Source organism: Staurois parvus, unplaced genomic scaffold (assembly GCF_062004578.1).
Source record: "Staurois parvus isolate SC_StPar_1 unplaced genomic scaffold, SC_StPar_1.0 ptg000014l, whole genome shotgun sequence".
NCBI classification, from domain to species: domain Eukaryota; kingdom Metazoa; phylum Chordata; class Amphibia; order Anura; family Ranidae; genus Staurois; species Staurois parvus.
The window spans coordinates 408,756-428,927 of NW_028317810.1; the positions used below are offsets into that span (position 1 = coordinate 408,756).

The 20,172-nt window shown below is 42.1% G+C and overlaps 1 protein-coding gene across 2 annotated transcripts in view; it reads left to right on the forward strand.

The window, feature by feature from the left end:
- Positions 1–210: 210 nt before the first annotated feature.
- The window catches only part of CAMKK2 (calcium/calmodulin dependent protein kinase kinase 2), a 180,863-nt gene continuing 160,901 nt past the window's right edge, over positions 211–20,172 (forward strand). Inside the window, exon 1 of one of the 2 annotated variants that reach the window (XM_089676527.1) lies at positions 211–363. In XM_089676527.1, the coding sequence (XP_089532653.1) occupies positions 290–363 (74 nt within the window). In that variant the 5' untranslated portion in view covers positions 211–289. Of the gene's footprint in view, positions 364–6,862; positions 6,987–20,172 lie in introns of those variants that run through there. The other variant, XM_089676534.1, reaches the window with a different exon arrangement.

A 20,172-nucleotide genomic window follows, 5' to 3' on the forward strand; every position in this document is an offset into this window, starting at 1 on the left:
TTTCTTTGTACTTGTTCCTTGTAAGGGTTTATTCTCTGTCATGTCTCTGAGTACCGTGCCATGCCCCCAGCACATGAGGACCGCTAATGTTCCAGGACATCATCGCATCACTCAGCAAGTGGAGAGTTAACCCGCCCACCTCGCCTCAAAACAGAGTGATTGGGCCAATCAGAGAGGTTCTTATATGCGCGCACATCTGGGCCATTCACAGGCACGCTATGAGCGGGGAGAGGATGGCTGGACGGCACAATGGGGGGAGTGTGGGCCGGCCAATCCCGCGGCGACTTTCATGAACTGCTGGAACCGCTGTCCTGGCGCTGTCTGCTCTTCTCTCCGACCCGCTGCCAGTCATCCGGGAGGCAGGTAAGAACCCGGACTAGTCCATCACACGGCATGGGCTGGGGACCCTGCCCATCATCACCTCCTCCTAGGCTGCTAGATGACATGTATACATGGGCACATGTCTCCCTGAAGACATACATGAGCTGCTCCAACATCTGGCTGCCTCCACTCTTGTCTTTCCTTTGATTTCTGAGGGATTTCCTGCCACTTCTTCATTGGTCACATAGGAAATCTCCTTCTGCCATGGTGACAGGTGCTTACAACGACTGTCATGATGTGTATTGGCACCTATACCATGTTCCTGAGACGTTCTTGTCGTGTGTTTTTATTGGTGGCCATTCTCATCCAGGGCTCTGTAGAGTTCCAGGGCTCCTCCACAGGTAGTAGGCTTCCATGAGCTCTCATCATGTGTCTTCATAGTTCCAGGGCCAGCACCACTTGGCCCGGGCAGCGGTAGGATACCAGTGAACTTTGAGGGCCAGTTCACACCACAAAAACACCCTCCGGACCTGTTCTAGGGGTGTTTTTACTTACAGTTCACACCATACTCTGTTCTGGTGTGTTTTTGATACGTTTTGCTATGTTCCAGTACAGTTCTGTGTAGAAATGTTTTACTTTTTTTTTGCACCAGAAATGCACTGGAACTGACTGCACTGGTGTGAACGAGGGCCATTGGAATACACGGAAAACACGGTGCATGCATTTTTGATGCAGAAAAAAACACACTGGACTGCATCTGGTGTGAACTAGCCCTAAGGGTGTATTCTGACCACCAATGTAAGGGGCATTCTGACCACCAACATAACAAACATTCTTCCCACTGAGATGACCAATGTAAGAGGATGTTCTTCACACTGACCACCAATGTAAGAGGGCCATTCTTCCTTACACCTTCCTTACATTCTTCCTTGTACCAGTGTAAGGGACATTCTTCCTACTGACCACTAATGTTAGGGGGGCATTCTTCACACTGACCACCAATGTTAGGAGGCATTCTTCCCACTGACCACCAATGTTAGAGGGGCATTCTTCCCACTGACCACCAATGTTGGGGGGCATTCTTCACACTGACCACCAATGTTAGAGGGGCATTCTTCCCACTGACCACCAATGTTAGGGGGATATTCTTCCCACTGACCACCAATGTTAGAGGGGCATTCTTCCCACTGACCACCAATGTTAGGAGGCATTCTTCACACTGGCCACCAATGTTAGAGGGGCATTCTTCCCACTGACCACCAATGTTAGGGGGGCATTCTTTACACTGACCACCAATGTTAGGGGGGCATTCTTTACACTGACCACCAATGTTAGGGGGGCATTCTTCACACTGGCCACCAATGTTAGGGGGGCATTCTTCACACTGACCACCAATGTTAGGGGGCATTCTTCACACTGACCACCAATGTTAGGAGGCATTCTTCCCACTGACCACCAATGTTAGGGGGCATTGTTTACACTGATCATCAATGTTAGGGGGCATTCTTCACACTGATCACTAATGTTAGGGGGGGGTATTCTTCCTACTGACCACTAATGTTAGAGGGGCATTCTTCACACTGACCACTAATGTTAGAGGGACATTCTTCATACTGACCACTAATGTTAGAGGGACATTCTTCACACTGACCACTAATGTTAGAGGGGCATTCTTCACACTGACCACCAATGTTAGGGGGCATTCTTCACACTGACCACCAATGTTAGGGGGGCATTCTTCACACTGACCACTAATGTTAGGGGGCATTCTTCCCAATGACCACCAATGTTAGGGGGCATTCTTCCCAATGACCACCAATGTTAGGGGGCATTCTTCCCACTTATCACCATTGTAAGGGGGACATTGTTCACACTGACCATCTTCCTTACACCTTCCTTACATTCTTCTTTCCACCAGTGTAAGGAGGCATTCTTCCCACTGACCACCAGTGTAAGGGGGCATTCTTCCCACTGACCACCAGTGTAAGGGGGCATTCTTCCCACTGACCACCAGTGTAAGGGGGCATTCTTCCCTCTGACCACCAGTGTAAGGAGGCATTCTTCACACTGACCATCAATGTAAGGAGGCATTCTTCCCACTAACCTCCAATGTAAGGATGCATTCTTTCTAGTGACCACCAGTGTAAGGGGGCATTCTTTCTAGTGACCACCAATGTAAGAGGTTCATTCTTCACTCTGACCATCAATGTAAGGGGGGCATTCTTTCTAGTGACCACCAGTGTAAGGAGGCTTTTCTTCCCACTGACCACCAATGTAACAGGTGCATTTTTCCTAATGACCACCAACATTAGGGGGACACTCTTCCCACTCATCACCAATGTAAAGAGCATTCTTTCCACTCACCATCAATGTAAATGGGCGTTCTCCCCCCGGTCACTGATGTAAGGAGGCATTCTTCCAACTTATTGCCAGTGTGAGGGGGCAGTCTTCCTACTGACCACCAGTGTAAACATAGGAGAATGTGTCTGAGAGGTATAACCCCTGGTTATGTCTGTGCATTGGGGGAATGCATGTAAAATCACTCAAAAGCACATGTCCTTTTTGCAGATGCTCTGCGATGCTATTCATTCATAATGACACCCCGATGCACCTTGCTAATGTGTGTGCTGTAATTAAAAAAAAAGTCAGCAGCCACAAATACTGTAGCCAGTGACTTAAAAATGAGTTTCTTACAAGTCCATGGAGTCCAGCGCTGTCTTCCCACAGTAGATTCTTCTCTCCGCTAAGTTTCCCCTGCGCTGCCATCTTGGATTTGGGAGCTGACTGTGACTTCCTGGTGAATCACAACCAGCTCCCCTCTGTGCATGCTCAAAAACATGGCTCAATGAGACTGCTGCATCCTCCTGGGATGTGTAATGTGTCCCAGGAGGTTGGGGTAGGACAAGCGACGTCTTTCTCACCTAGGTGAGAATCGAGGAAGTGGGAACAAGTACCTTTCAAAAAAGGTAGGGGCTCACTGTAAATAAATAAAAATTCAAATACGTTAAGGTTGGGGGACCAGGGAGAAGGATGAGTGACACTTTCACTTTTTCAGTGAAGGTTCTCTTTATAGTTGAGTTATATTTACCTTCTCTCTAGTGCGATGTCCTGGACCTCTCTGCTGACCGCTGACATCTTCAGCACCGCAGCTTCCGGGTATCGATCCCCACCCGCACTGTACACTGAGGTGCATGCACATCAGTGTACAGTGTGGACAGGCAGGTAAGCAACTTTAAGGTGTTACTAAAGGCACATTTTTTTAAATGTAAAATAAACATGTAATACTAAATTGCACAGAGCGTTCCAGAACTTCCTCTTCTCTCCTCTGCTGGCGATCTTGGCTCCTCCTCTTCTCTGTGTGCCCCCATAGCAAGCTGCGTGCGATGGGGGCACACAGTGCATGTTCACTCCTGAGCTGTTTGTGTCTATGGAGCCGTACTCCATAGACACACAGAGTGCAGCTTAGCCCCGCCTACCACGTTATCCTCATAGCATTTGATTGACAGGGGGGGCTCCTGCTGCTGCCCGAGTCCCTGTGTGAAGAGAAAGAGAGGAGAGAAGAGATCCAGCCAGGCACAGCATTGGATCGATGGAGGACTCAGGTAAGTATTATGTGAGGTGGGGAGGACAGCAAGATGTAAAATGTTGTTGACCTTAGTGCAGGAAATGCATTAAAAATTAAAAAATGTTTTGGCTTTAGAACCACTTTAATGCAGAAGAAACATGGTATGTCTCTTCTGCATTAAAGTGATTCTAAAGCTAAAATATTTGCTTACCTTAGTGCATTTCCTATATTAAAGTGGTAGTAAAGTCACTTTGTATACATTTTTTATAATAAAGCTTACCTGTAGGTAAAATGAATATCTCCTAAACGTCCACCACTTTGGAGATATTCTACGGAGCAGCAGCCTGTGACAATACTGGCACATGCACTCTGAAGGAACGGCATTCCTGTGCCGTTCCTTCAGAGCTGTGTGCCGTGGCTAAAACTCCCGTGTGCATGCGCTGGAGTTTCGTCATCAGCCTTTCAAGCAGACACAGCCTGTGAACCCGGAAGAAAGACCGGGTGAAGATGGAAGCCTCTGCAGCAGTGACAACGCGCCGGTGGAGGGCTTCGTTTTAACCACTTTCCTGCCGCCCTATAGTAGAACTGCTACAGGGCGGCATGGCTGTGCAAAATCACGTATAGATGTGATTTGCATTTCCGGTAGGGGGCACGTGCACGCCACCCTACTCGCGCCACCCTTGGTGGCTAGGGATATCAATCACTGGGTCCCCGATGGAGATTCCCCACCGGCACCCGGCGATCATTGGGGAAAGGTAAGTAAACAACACAGGTCTTTGTCCTGCCAGCAAGAACATGCTGTTTTGTATTTCTCTGCACAGCAGAGAAATACAAAGTAGTATAGCTCCCTAATAAAACACAAACAGCACATAATGTAAAACAGCACACAGTTAACTCCTTGATCACCCCTTATGTTAACCTCTTCCTGCCCAGTGTCATTAGTACAGTGTCAGTGCTTTTTATTAGTACTGATCACTGTATTAGTATCATTGGGATGTCAGTGGCAGTTAGTCAGTCCCCCCCCCCCCGCAGTGTCAGAATGCCTGCCGCAGTCCCGGTATAAGTCACTGATCGCCTCCATTACTAGTATAAAAAGAATTTTAAATTCCAGTATATATACCGCTATTTGTAGACGCTAGAACTTTCACGTAAACCAATTAATTTACACGTATTGGGATTTTTGTTTATAGCAAAGACAGCAGAATACATTTTGGCCTAAATTTATAAAGAAATTTTATTTTTAAAATTTTTTTAATGGACATGTTTTATAGCAAAAAGTCAAAAATATTGTTTTATTTTTTTTCAAAATTGTTTGAAATTTTTTGTTTATAGCGCAAAAAAAATAAAAACCGCAGAGTTGATCAAATACCACCGAATGGAAGCTCTGTTTGTGGAAAAAGGACACAAATTTAATTTATGTATAGCGTTGCATGACCGCACAATTGTCAGTTAAAGTAATGAAGTGCTGTATCGCAAAAAACGGCCTGGTCAGGAAGGGGGTTAAATCCTCTGGAGGGCAAGTGGTTAAGGTAAGCCTTTCATAATGTGCTAGTATGCGATGCATACTAGCACATTATGATATTACCTTGCAGGGAGAACTTTTTTCATGTTTTTATTTTTTTTTTAAGTCAAGTTTGCTACCACTTTAAGTTAAAAAAAAAAAAATGTTTTGCCACTTGCTGAGTCTCCACCCTCCCACAAGCACTTACCTGAGTCCAGTATTGATCCAGCGCTGTGCCCACTTGCTGTTCTTCTCCCCTATCTTTCTCTTTTCACAAAAGGATTGGACAGCAGCGGGAGCCATTGGCTTCAGCTGCTGTCAGTCAAATCTTGTGCGCAGAGAGCAAGGGATGGGGCCGAGCCAGGGGTGGACTGACCAATTAGGCACTCGTGCACTGCCCGAGGGCCCGGGGTCAGTAGGGAGCCCCATGAGATGCCCCTGGTACCTTTCATAGGCTTTTTTGGGTGTACTTTGAGTGTGGGCGAGGACACAGGGGACCCATGATTTCCTATTGCCAGGGGGCCCCATGAGTTGTCAGTCCGCCCATGGGCCGAGCTGTGCTGTGTGTGCCTATGGACACACACAGCCCGGCTTCGGAGCAAGCCCGCACGTCTAACCCCGTAGCAAGGAGCTTGCTTTGAGGGCAGACACAGAAGAGGAGACAAGATCGCAGGCGGGGAATCCCAGAAGAGGAGGTTCGGGGTTGTTCTGTGCAAAACCAATGGTGAGTATGACATGTTTATTATTTTAATAAAAAAATTGGCTTTTTGAAAAGTTCCACTTTAAGCTTGTGAAAATGAAAGATACAGAATTGATAACTTCCCTCCATGTATTTTGGTGTGGCGTGTTATAAAAAAAAAAAGCGTGCACACACTTTGGTGCATTTGTTGCACAATGGGGAGCCCATTGAAATAAATGGGCTTCCCAAAGGCACTGCACTTCAACAGACGTAGGTGTCAACCCAGGCTTAACAAACTTTATGCTTCTCAGACCACATTCCCTGTGTTTAAATGTACTGACGTTTACATGCATTTACATATGTTCACACGCGATCACAGTACCTAATCTGCCCCTGAACACACAGAATTCTGTTTTCTTTAAACACAGCTTTACTGAATGCACAGTGAGAATCCTACCATTTATAATCATTACATGAATCTATACGTCCAGTAAACCCAAGCATGTCATTGCCTGTGTGAATGAGGCCTTATGGAAAAGCTCATGTTTTTAAAACCCAGAAAGATGCACGGTACGCAAGAAACATACACTAGGATTGTGGAATACGTGGAGATCTCTCGCACTTCCGAGCCTGCTCCTCGCAGTATTATTGCCGTGAACTTCGTTGGCCAGGTTATCGGTTGCTAGGAGCCGGCAGCGTGCTAGAGGTGGGTGATACTGATGGGGTTGGGTGTCCTGTGTGAGGGCTAATAAGGAAGATCTAGGCAGATGCTGCAACATTGGTGAAATCAGTGCCGTCTGGGTGGGGGGAGAGAGCTCACAGGAAGAGCTATAATAGGAATGTGAACTGCAGAAATAGATCCAGAACAAACAGGAGAGGAAAAATGAGCTAGAAAGCGCTGGGAACCTCCTTCTGACAAGGTCTGTACATTTTCCATTAGTGATAAGGTTGGCACGGGAGTGAACACAAGGCTGGGAACTGATGGCTTCTAAAGATATTTCTAGCTAACCTGTTGAACTGTCAGGGTGCTCATGGATGTGATCTCAGAGGATAGAACCGTAGAGGGATATTTAGCTCTTCAATGGGGAATTTTTTGAAAACTGCAATAGGAAGTGTCTGTACTGCCAGCAGTAATCTGATTCTTTGTTTTCAATTTGCAGTAGGAAATCTGTAGCTAAAACCGGATTTATTATAAGCAACAGAGACAGGAATTCATTTTTTTTTAAGCCACAAATTGTAAACATTCTTTAATTTATGTCTACATGGGGAAACATTGTCTATTCTGTATAGCTGATTTTTTTTAACGTGATTTTGAAGGATATTAGATTATTATAAGTGTGAAAATCTGCTGTCAGATGGCGGTCACCAAATGTTTCTTTGTACATAACATCTAGACACGGAGAGATCTTATCCAGCAGTGTTCTAATTAGTGCGTAAGCTTCAACAAGCTAAATATGAGGTGGAGCAATTAGGAAAATTCTAGGGTGGCTTTGACATGTAGCTAGATACTTTTTACAAATGATTGTCATAAAAATATAGAACAATTCTTCCTGAATTAAACTGGAATTTGGTAGTTTTTTATTAGACTGACTGTGGATTTATTGTGCGTGTGAATGTGTGGCTTCGGAGCATATGAAGCTGTGAGTTTCGGTCCAGCAGTGGGTACAGTCCCTGTGAAATCTCTTCTAATCTGTAATTATTAGTGGTTATCCCACATATCTTCTTATAAGAAATGAATGGACTTGTTGATCTTTGTATTGTACCACACTGAATTTCAACCATGATAGGAGACTGGTGGACTACTTCTAATACTATATAGTGATTCTAAGGCTTGTTACCATATCCGTTAGCCCTCTGAAGAGTGATCTGTGGTGTAGCCCCATTCAGGTGAATGTAAAAGGGGAGATTATTTTTTCTGCAAAGCATTGCAGCCACAGCATCTGTACACCTCCGTCCGCTGCATTTTCAACTTAAGGGGGAGTAGTTGGGGGGGGCATAAAACTACTGCTCAACCACATTTTTTTTTCTGCTCCCCGACCCCAAGTATAAATAAGGACTTACGGAGTATAGCACAAGAAGGATAAACTGATCATCAAGAAAAAAGCATAGTGATGAGTATAATTCTTTTTTTTTTTCATGCTAGTCATATCGAAAATTAATAGGTTACTTAAGTTCTGAAAATATTCATAAGACAGAATACAACGTCGGAAGTGATGTGATGTATTGTTTTGTATTGTATTTTAATGTATGCTTTCATTTCTGAGCATGTGCAGTCTTGGGCATTCAGTTTGTTTACAGACAAATACTGAACTGATTAAACAAAAATCGTTTGTTCTGTTATCGTACGAGAAAACTTTTCATGCTTGTCCCTTTGGATATTTTTGCATGAACTGTGGTGTACTTACTGTCTTGTAGTCATTGAAAAAATCACAAGGTGATCTATGAATGGCAGCAATGCTGGGCGAGCAACCCCCTGTTGTCAGTGTAAAGAGGGGGAAGCACACAGGCTCTCAAATAATGGGGCTATCACTGTAGTAGCAACAACTGGACCAATGAAAGTATAAAATAAAGACCATACCTGGAGTTCAGCTTTAAAAAAAGTTTACTTATCGTTTTTCTTGCTTAAAAATCCTGCCTAGCTTTCCTCTTTTATTTAAAGTGATTGTAGGATTCAAGGAGCAGGGCCCTCCTAACCCTCTTGTATTGAACTCTATCATTGCGGTATTGTCTCTCTTTATATTACAAAATGCTGAGCAAACTGTTGGCGCTGTTGTATAATAATAATAATTGGAAAGGGAAAAATATTTTGTTTTAAATAACAAACATGGCATACTTACCTTCTCTGTGTAATGGTTTTGCAGGGCAGCCCCAATCCTCCTCTTCTCTGGTCCCCTGCCAGTGCTCCTGGCTCCCCTCCCTGCTAAGTGCCCCCAAAGCAAGCAACTTGCTATGGGGGAACTCATGTGGGCTTGATCATAAGCTGAGACACAGACAGAGCGATTTGGCCCGCCCCCATTCCCTCTTTGCTGGCTGTGATTGAGAGCAGCAGCAGCCAATGGTTCTCGCTGCTGCCTGTGAGACAGTGAGAAGAGAGAGTACAGATGCTTCTGTTGTGCACAGCGCTGTATTGACATCGGGCTCAGGTAAGTATAAGGGAAGCTGAGGGAATGCTGCACACAGAAGGTTTTGTACCTAAATACATAGAATGCATTAAGGTACAAAACCTTCTGCCTTTAGGACCAATTTAATGTTAAGGAGGGGGCTATGGAATTGTGTTTAGCATAATTACCCTGCCTGTAGTGTGCTGGCAGATCTTCATTATCAATTGTAAATTAGATGTGTACACTGTCTGCCCTGACAAAGGGTTAAGGATCTCAAGGCTTGGGTGTTACATTGTATGTTATATTTAAAAACAAAACCCTAATTAATAGTAATTGTGGGTAGATTGTGGAAATAATGCCTGGGGTGTTAGGTTTTGCGGGATGTGGCACAGCAGCCCATTTATTTGATTGGGCTGTCGTGCCCCACAAAATGCATGAAAAAGGTCCCTGAACCTTTCCAGAAATCGCAGCCCTCACCAGGAACCAAAGTAACCCTGCGGTTCCCAGTGTGGGTGTGATTTCCAGTGTGGACAGAGTGCCATTAAGATTAATAGCACCCACTTATGAATAAAATATGGGTTTATGAGATTTTTAAATCATTGCATTCTGTTTTATGTAGATTTTAGACAGTGTCCCAATGTTTTTGGAATTGGGGTTGTACTTATGAAGCATGTTGGCAAAACTGCAAAAGCAAGAGAATCTCAGCCTGGAACAAACAGGCAGGTCCTTGGAATGGTAGAAAGGGGTAAGTGCAGGGATATCAATTTGCTAGAATATTTTACACTGTCCCACACTTCAGAGCTAGGTGGATGTTTTTTATGTGGATGGGGTCCATAAAATAGCATGGGTAGAGATAGGGGAGACTGTATATGGCTGAAGACTTACTCATAGGGCAGAGGGTTTATATAAGTGGGTCAGCTGAAAGATTTGTACCCATTTTATGATTAGAAAAACAAATAAACTCTTAGAACATTCTTTTTCTAAGAATTTTAGTTTTAAACTATCCATCATTGGCCAGCTTAATTATCCTAACCACGATACAGGGTTTTTTCCCTCTTCTCATTGGAGGTCTTGAAGTAATGTGTACCGGTAATTTCTAGGGTAATTGGCTTGGAACAATGGGGTTGATTTGGAAAGTGCAAAATCTGGCGCAGCTCTGCATAGAAACCAATCAGCTTCCAGGTTTTATTGTTAAAGCTTAATTGAGCAAGCTAAAGTTAGAAGCTGATTGGCTACCACACAGCTGCACTAATTTCTGCACACTCCAGGTTTAGCAAATCAACTACAATGTGTCGTAGGCATTGGTCAAATTAATGCCAAGATAAGAAAGTTTGTTAGAGGTTCAGTAGAAGTCGAAATTGCTCTGACAATTCTGCGGGGCATTCGGGGAAGAGGTTAATATCCAGTACCTTGGTTTTTTGACTGTTTACATAAATCCCTGACATTAAGACAAAGTGTTGCAAGAGATGGAGTAAGTTAGGTAAGGCAATAGTTGGTTACTAGCTGGATATCATCTACAAATACATACAGTTTGAGTTATAACCTGAAACGTCTAATCCTGTGAGGTCTGGAACTTGTCCTATTCATTTCTCCAAAGATTCGATAAATGTATTGGAAGGAAGCCCTGACTGGTCCCTCTTAAAATTATAAAGCCAAGTATTTAAAGAAGAATTTCAGGTATGGATGTTTTACACATAGGTACATTGGTCTAGCTTGGACCAGTGCAACTTTGTATATACCATACCTAGCTGATGTCCCTGGAAGTTAAAAATCACTGAAGTAGACACCGCTACTCCAGTGATCGCCAACTGTTTCCTGGTCATGTGCCAAACTGCTGCCCTGCTGCATTGTGAACACAGTTTGGCCGCTCAGCATGGGCATCATTGAGAGAATGCTTTGCATTTTCTGAATGCATGCAAAGTGTTCTTTGGTTGGATAAGGTGGCGAAGCCGGGTGGTGATGTAACACTGTGTATGTGTTTTTATTGTTTGAAGTATATCAATGCAAATACCGGATAATGGCTGCTAGATTCAGGGATGCCCAGGACATATAGTTCTGGGCTCCATGCAGGTAGTTTTTTTCCTACATTTAGCCCTGCTGTGGGCAAGAAGCATGGCTTACTTTTCAGGTGGAGGAAATCAGGTGGCCCCCTGGGCCTGCCTGATTGCTTCCACAGGTGCCCCCCACATTATGTATCCAGGGCTCCACTTGCCCACTTGTGGGCCCAGGACAGCGGGTGCTGGTGGGTGGAGAAGAGGAAGGAAAGCGGACACGCATCTCCTCCCCAACAGGTTCCTGACTCAGAAGCAACGCGTATGATGTCATTTTCTGGTCCCCGTTGTCAGTGCGCCCAGCCATTGAAGCAGGGACAGAATGTAATGCAGTGCAATCTGCATCTTCAGTGGAGCACAGAGGAGACATCTGGATATCTCATTAAAGAGAACCTGCTATCAGAAAATCATCAGATAGGGGACTTTTTGTCTGCTATGTACTGGAAAAAAAAGTTGCGTAAAAAAAATAAAAATGTTAAATTGTAAAAAGTTAGTTATACTCAAGCACATAAACGAACCCCTCAGAACTTTTGAGGCCCCCTACCCCCACATATATGCACATACAAACTTAAACCCACGCTTTGGGGTGCCTACGCATGAAAACATCAATTGCGATACATGTTACATATTGCCTTACACATCGAAATAAGAGCAATTATTCTAGCACCAGACCTCCTCTGTATCACTAATCTGATGACCTATAAGGGGCTTTTAAGTAGAAAATATAGGGTACTGAAGTTTTCCACCATTTCATGGGTGCACGGAAATGTAAGGTTTTACATGTTGAATATCTATTTACTCGGTGCAGCTTCATCTTTTATGTTTTACCAACAAATTGGGTAATCTAGTGCCCTAAAATTAACTTTAGTGTGTTTTTTACTTAAATCTTGCATATCCTAGAACTTTGCGGCAACATCGTGTGCCATAAAAAATTGGAACTATCACTTTTTTATTTTCTAGGGTGTCTATTTTCAGAAAATATATAATGTTTTGGGGGTTTTATGTCATCTTCAGGTCTAAAATAATTTTTTAATCATGTGTGCAAAAACGGCTCTGGCAGCGAAATAATTAAAGGATAAGCTCACCTTTGGGAACATGTTACATGTTCCACCCCTTTTTAGGATGGAACATGTGGCATGTTTCCGCTCCTGCAACAGCTTGGTGATTCGAGCCCCCTCTGTGTGACAACTGTACGGGGAGAAGTTCACATGGCTGTGTCATTCATGAATCAACTGTATCCTTTGTGGATGTCGGCTTGTAGTTCTCAATGAACTACCACAGCGCTGTTGAGTGTTCTGATAGTTCACTGATTCTTTCTGTCAGTGTTAAACTGCCTGCCTGTATGATGTACAGGCAGACAGACTGCACTCATAGTCTGCAGGAGCCCCTCATGGCACCTGTGGTCTCCTGATCGCTGGTGCAATGCAAAAAAAAAAAAGAAAACCGTAAATTTAGATTTTTTTACCTGTAAAAAGTGTTAATTTATTTATTTTAAAACACAATCTTATCCTTTTTAACAGAGCTGACACCAGAGCTTGATTTGGCTGCTCAGCATGCGCTTGTACTGAGCACCCAAGTGCTTCCGCATACAAAGGTAACCTGAAGTAATAAAGTTTTTTTTCTTTTTTTTTTCTCCTTGGGACCGGCACCTCATTTACTCGCTCAACAGATGCGTTTCTGCTGAGCGTTAAGAGAGCCAGACACTCCCTTTCCTGAGGAGCACCCATTCGGTGCTCGTCACACTGCAAGGTCTCTCCTGCCTGCTAATCCCTGGTTGCGGTGTTGAAGACAGGCTGGGAGGGGAGGAGGTAAACAGTGCAGTGTTAAAAGTATAAGTCACCATAAAGTCCCTTTTGTTTTTAAAAGCCCCAGACATTTCTAAAAGCACCTCAGATTTAAATATGGTTTTGGTTAAAATATTTGGACCCTGATTTATTCCCTTGGACAAGTAATTTTTCAAAATATTTCCACACCCCTGAGATTGCACTTGCGATCATAGGAGATAAATATATTACACAGAATGCAGCAGGCTTCATTGAGGCTGTGCGGATGTGAAATGATTACACACAGGCCCCTTAACCATTTGCCGCCCGCCCTATGGCTGAATGGCGGGCGGCAAATGTCATCAGCGTTCCGGGTGGACGCCATATGGCGTCCTCCCGTACATGCGCAGATTGCACTCCTGCAGATTGGCGCAGCGGCGCGATCTGTCACCGGCCGTGTACCTCGGACATGGCCGATGACAGATCTGAGTATCGGCCCCGTTGCCGGTACCATGTGACCTGCTGTGACCAATCACAGCAGGTCACATGACAGTTGTATACAATGGATGGCTTCATTCATGCCATCCATTGTATACTAGTGTCTAGCTCTGAATGGTCACAGCTAATCACATGCACATGTCATGTGATTAGCTGTGGCCAAAAAAAAAAACCCTGAATTTATCGATGTCATTCAGGTAAATGCTTGCTTATAGCAAAGTAATTCTTTGCTATAAGCAAATTGTGTAAAAAAAAAAAAAACAAAAAACACTGATCACTTCCCCAAAGTAGTACAATGTTACTATGGTAACATTGTACTACTTTGGTCATAGTGAAATATGAAAAGAAAATCTTAAAAAAAAGAAAAAAATTTAAGAAAAATAATAAAAAAAAGAAAAAAAATATATATTTTTTTTTTCCATACTGTCACCAGTCAGTGTCCCTGATCACTGCCATGCCAGTTATATGATGACGCTGTACTGCACTGGTGACAATATGTAAAAAAAAAATACTGAAACTCATTTTTTTAATTTTCCGGAAAATTATGACAAAAAAAAATACAACTTCAAAAAACTCGCCATGCCTCTTATGAAGTACGTCGGACGGTCTACTTTGCAAAAAGGGGTCATTTGGGGGATATCTGTACTGTTCTGACATTCTTGGACCTCAAGAAATTAGATTGGCTGTCAGTACTTCAGGATTGATCAATATTCAGATCTATACCATAGTTTGTGAACTCTATAACTTTCCTACAAACTAAAAAATACATCCCAATTTGGGTTATTTTCACCAAAGATATGTAGCAGAATACATCTCGGCCTAAATTTATGAAGAACAATTATTTATTTGCAAACTTTTATAACAGAAACAAAGAAAAACTTTTTTTTTTCAAAATTGTTGGTCTTTTTTTGTTAATTTAGCAAAAAATAAAAAAACCCAGCGGTGATTAAATACCACCAAAAGAAAGCTCTACTTGTGTGAAGAAAATTATAAAATGTTAGTTTGGGTACAATGTTGTATGACCGCGCAATTTTCATTCAAAGTGTGAGAGCGCTGAAACCTGAAAACTGGCCTGGGCAGGAAGGTGTAAAATTGCCCGGTATTGAAATGGTTAAAGTAGAGCCAGTCCCTCTTGTATTTTGCCATTATGTACTAAATATTGCACAAATCTGGTAAACTTGACTTTGTTTCAGCAATGTCTGGTCTTCACTTTTAAATGGTTATAACCAACATATAACACTAATAATGACAATAATTGATCCAGAGGTGAAGGTGCGCGCAGATAGCAAATTAAAATAGTTTTTGCTAAATTTTTTAACAAACCCCCAAAATATACACAAATAACATTTGATATTGATAAAATAGATTTTATCCCACTGTAGAATCTCTTACTTTATATGGAACGCCCCTATGTTACAGATATTGTATCACACTGTGTCCATTTCTATATGACAGCACCAATGTACACGTGGTCCCCATCAGCCTAGACGTGTTTCACAGAGCAAGCCTGCTTCCAGAGGAGGGTTTCAGGGGATGTACAGTCTAATAATCATAAAAAAGATAAATAATTTTCCAATATATATGATATACAGCATTTATATATCATGATTAAACAATGGGTACTATAGAATATATAATGATTTTACTCACTGAATTCAAGCCTTTCCTCACTAAGAAATCACTTTTGGGTAAAGTGGAAAGCACAGGGAAACCCAACAGAAGCAGCGAAAAAGTAATAGGAAACAAACATCCTCGAAAATGACCAGCTAAGGTCATGCATAAATAAATAGATATTAGGGAAACTTATATGGCAAATGAGTTGTTGGTAAGTAGAAGCAAAGACCACAATTAATATGGTGTCAAAAGAGAGGGATATTTCCTCTAAGCTAACATTACAAGAAAGAGGAAGGATGCACAATGCTATCTCAAGTAGATTGGCAGAAGTAACATATTACCAAATTATGTTACCAAGTTATGTTATTAGTATGAATAAATCGAAGAAAAAAACAATATGGTTCACTAAACAGATAAGTATGATAGTAAAGGGAAAAAATCAGCATATAGGAGATTCTAGGAAACAGGAGGTATAGCTGACAGAGAAGAGTATAAGATGAGACAAAAGGAGACCAAATGCATTATCAGTGCTGCCCAAGCATAGAAAGAGGAGGAAATTGCTAAATCTATTAAGAAAGCAGATAAAACCTTTTTAGGTACATTAGTGATAGAAAGAAAAAATACGATGGGATCAGTAAATGAAAACTGGGCACAACACTTTGAGGGAGACCTGGATGTAGCAAACCACTTAATTACTTTTGTTCAGTAATCTCAGAAATAAATTATACTAACAATAATAAGTTGGGAAATCATATTGGTTCTAGTGATGATGGATCATTTTTAGGATTTGCGGAGACAGAGGTAGCAGAGGAACTGGCTCGGTTAAAGATTAATAAAGCAGTGGGCCCTGATGGTATTCATCCTAGAGTTCTAAAAGAACTTTTAGGTATAGCTGTTGGGTCATTAACTGATCTTTTTAATCAATCTTTTCTAACTGGAGAAGTTCCCCATGACTGGCGGACAGCTAATATTGTACAAGAAGGGCGGGATGGCTACATTAAGGGGGGTGTTTGGCCCCACCCCCCATAATGTAGCCATCCCGCCTATAGGGGTAGGCCCACTGATTGAGCTGCACTATATTTAGGGGTGGTTTATCTCTTTCTGATCAGCTCTGAGGAAGAAGGGACCCCCCCTTCGAAACGCGTCAGCTTGACCAAGAGATTATTTCCCTTCTGGATGGAATTTGCATGTGTCTCCTAACCCAGTGGTTAGTTTTGGATGTTATATGCCTTTTTTACTGCTACTCTTGTGAGTATAATTTATCAATAACTTTACTAATTGCCTACTGAGGTAATGTGCAAGGTTGGTGCGCTTTGTTTTTTGTTCTCTACTACAGACTTGATTTTATACACATGTGGCCATGGAGGTGATTGGAACACCTGAATCCAAGGATCTGGAGGGGTGTCCCAATACTTTGGGCAATATAGTGCATATGTAAGTGATATAACTAAAGGTTTGTTGGGTAAGGTATGTCTTTTTGCTGATGACACAAAGGTATGCAATATAGTTGATATCCATGGAGGTGTTTGTAACATGGAATGTGATTTGGCATTGCTGGAATATTGGTCAAAACAGTGGAAACTGCAATTCAATGTTTGTAAATGTAAAATAATGCATCTAGGGAAAAAGAATCCCTTGACAGAGTACAATATTGGGGATACAGTGTTGGCCAGCACTACAGAGGAAAAGGACTTGAGAGTACTTATTTCAGATGATTGCAAAATGAGCAGTGTGGCCAGGCAGTGGGGAAAGCAAAGAGAATTCTAGGATGCATCACTAGAGGGGTCACCAGCAGGAGGAAGGGAGGTCCTAATTCCCCTTTATAGATCTTTATTTAGACCTTCTGGAGACCTAATTTCCAAAAAGAAATTGATAAGATAAAACGAGTCCAGAGACGGGTAACAAAAGTGGTGAAAAGTCTGAGGGATAAAACATATCAAGAGTGACTTCAGGAACTTAACATGTGTAGTCCGGAGGAAAGAAGGGAAAGGGGAGACAGGATTGAAATCTTTAAATACATCAAGGGGGTGAAAAAGGTTCAGGAGGGCAGTATTTTCAGCATGAAACCAAACTCAAGAACACGGGGACATGACCTTCAACTAACTGGAGGAAAGTTCAAGACTAATCTCAGAAAGTGCTATTTTACTGAAAGAGTAGTTGATGCTTGGAATAAACTTTCAGCAGAGGTAGTGAGTCAGTCAACAGCAAATAGCTTCAGATATGCTTGGGACAAGCATAGACCTATACTTAGACAAAAGACAAAAAAAGTTAATGAAAAAAACAAAATACCCCCCCCACAAAAAAAAAAAAAACGGGCAGACTCGATGGACCACTCAGTCTTTTTCCGTCATCAGTTTTCTGTTTCTACCTTAGAACAAGAAGAGGAGGGGAGGAAAAAAGAGGAGATTGGAAAATTATAATAAAAATGCAAGTTCCCCTAAGAGAGAAGTGTGGTATTTCAAGATAACAAACATACTCACCTAGGTGGATGCAGCATCAGTCTGATGCGTCTATCTTGGGTTTGCTCTAAGCACAAATCGGTGACTGTCAATCACCGGCTTTGTGCTCTACCTCTCCAGTGCTAACTAGAGTGTTGGACTTGGGTGGGGGCCAAAGTTGCTGGCTTAGGCTATCAGTAACGCACTGACTCAGTAGCCGGTCATGCATCTGAGTCGATCTGGACATTAAAGTTGTGATCCTTCCAGAGTCTGGATCGATTGTGTGATGTCAGCTGACAGTGGACTTTAGCCCGCTTTCGGCTAAATGTGGGTCACAGAACTATAAGCATTCCTGTGACCCACAGGAGAAGTAGGACCAAAAGAACTTCTAGTTTAAGATTAAGTTTTCATTTTCTACCTTTTATAGGGGATTCAAATCTTATGACACTTGGGAATCTCCCACAATGGAATTCTATTAGTGTAAGAGTGGTAGTAATCTATCCAACCATATAACCATGTAAAGTATCTAAAAAAAACCCCAACTGGGTCAAGCTATAAACCACACGAATCCTATGTGGATTTGAACAGAGCAGACATTCCAACTCAACCTATGTTCTAACGATCCACTATAAAATAAACTCGATGACACCACACTCAAAACCAACCAAATACCACTACAGCTATATATACAGTATGTGGTTACGTCTTTCCCTCCTAATAATAATCACGAACCTCACCCCCTGAACACTGATCACTATGAACACACCAAAATTGCCAAACACTCAATTGCCACACATACGCACAAAAAAATACACAACCTCACACACCCTCGTCCCCAAATAAAACCACATACAGTGCAGCTCATGATGCCACCCGAAGCTACCATCCTGAGTGCCAACATCAAAACAATCACTCCAGACCATATCTTTGTATCTGCATACACTTCCAGAACTACCCCCACTGTCACTCAGAGGACACAAAGCACATGCTCATCCCCACCTCCACACCCATATACCATCAACCCCAATCCTTACATATACAACCACCCCTGAAAATACCCCCACTGCCCCACAGCAACGCGCTTGACTGCCCTTCCACACTCACACATCTTCATCTAACACCCAGAGATGTTTATTTCCTACTACATTTTCTCCCTAGCTGCTTCTGTGGGTGTCCCTGCACTTGCACCCCATAGGGGCCTTGTTGGTAAGTGTCCTCCTGTAAGTGGATTCTTAGTGCAGAAAGGCTTGAATTCAGTAAAATGATATACAGTACTTTCTGATACCCTTTGTTTAATTATGACATACAAGGCCGGCCATAGATGGAGCGATTTTCCTGGAACGCATGCCGGCTCGGGGACTGCATGTAGTGACGTTGACAGTATTATATGCCTATACGCTGTAACATCTAGTGCCGGTATACAGGCACATTATCATGTGAGCATTTTATCTTTGTTTTAACTTGTTCATTTTAATAAAGATACTACACTATATATGATCTTTATCCTTCGGTTCTGATGTGGTTTTGTGGAGTATGTGAGAAGACTGGAGAAATCATCACAGACTAAGCCTTTCACTTTATTTCAACAAGATACCAACAAGTGCAGCAGACCTTCTTTTTAATTAAAGAGGTCATATCTGTTTGGTGAGTTGTTATATATTACTGTAATCACTGAGTGAAACATGGACATGGTGAAGGAGATACAGCACCAAGCACTTTTGTGATATAGAGACTTTTGTATCTAAAGTCAATTCACAGTGACCTATGGACCTTATTATTCTTAATTCTGTTTATTCACATGCACTTTGAAATTTGACACATTGATTTATGGCATTTTTTATTTATGATTGATCATAATATGCACACAGCACTTTAGCACTTTGCACTTAGAGCACTGAGTGTATGTATGCATTGTGATTGGTCCAGTTATGCACCTAGCACTTTAGCACTATTTACTTTCATATTTTTAGGTTGTGTTCTATAGTGCCCCCTATAGAATTTATAGATCTATTGGAAATGTATTTATCTTTTTGTGATTATTAGATTGCACATCCCCTGAAAACCTTCTGAGGAAGCAGGCTGGCCCTGCAAAACACATTGAGGCTGATGAAGGCACATTGAGGCTGATACATTGAAGCTGTGATGTATAATTGGACACAGTCTGATATGATACATGTACTATAGGAGTGTCCCATATAAAGAAGTCAGGTATTCTATAGAGGGATACATTTATATTTTAATCAAATGTTATTTATGTATAATTGTAATTGGTTTGGTAATACATTTTGCAAAAACAATTTTATTTTGTTTTCTGTGAGCACCTAAGAAAGTCCACAGTTTCTCTGGATTAATTTTTTGTCTGTATATACAGTATGCGGTGCTTTAACATTGGCCCTGTTATTACTGTATAATTGTCTTCTCTTTAGTTACTTCCAAATCTTAAGATAATTGTGTTCTATAACGTTAGTACAATCAGAGCCACCTTCTACTACTTCACCAAAATGAAATAGAAACATGTTGAGGCAACATTTATCATAATTCCATTGCTTGCCATGTCCTTTCCAATTACACATATTACTTTTATTTCATCTCTGGTGACAAGAGGATATCTGGCACAAAAATCTGTTGGAGGTTTAAGCCC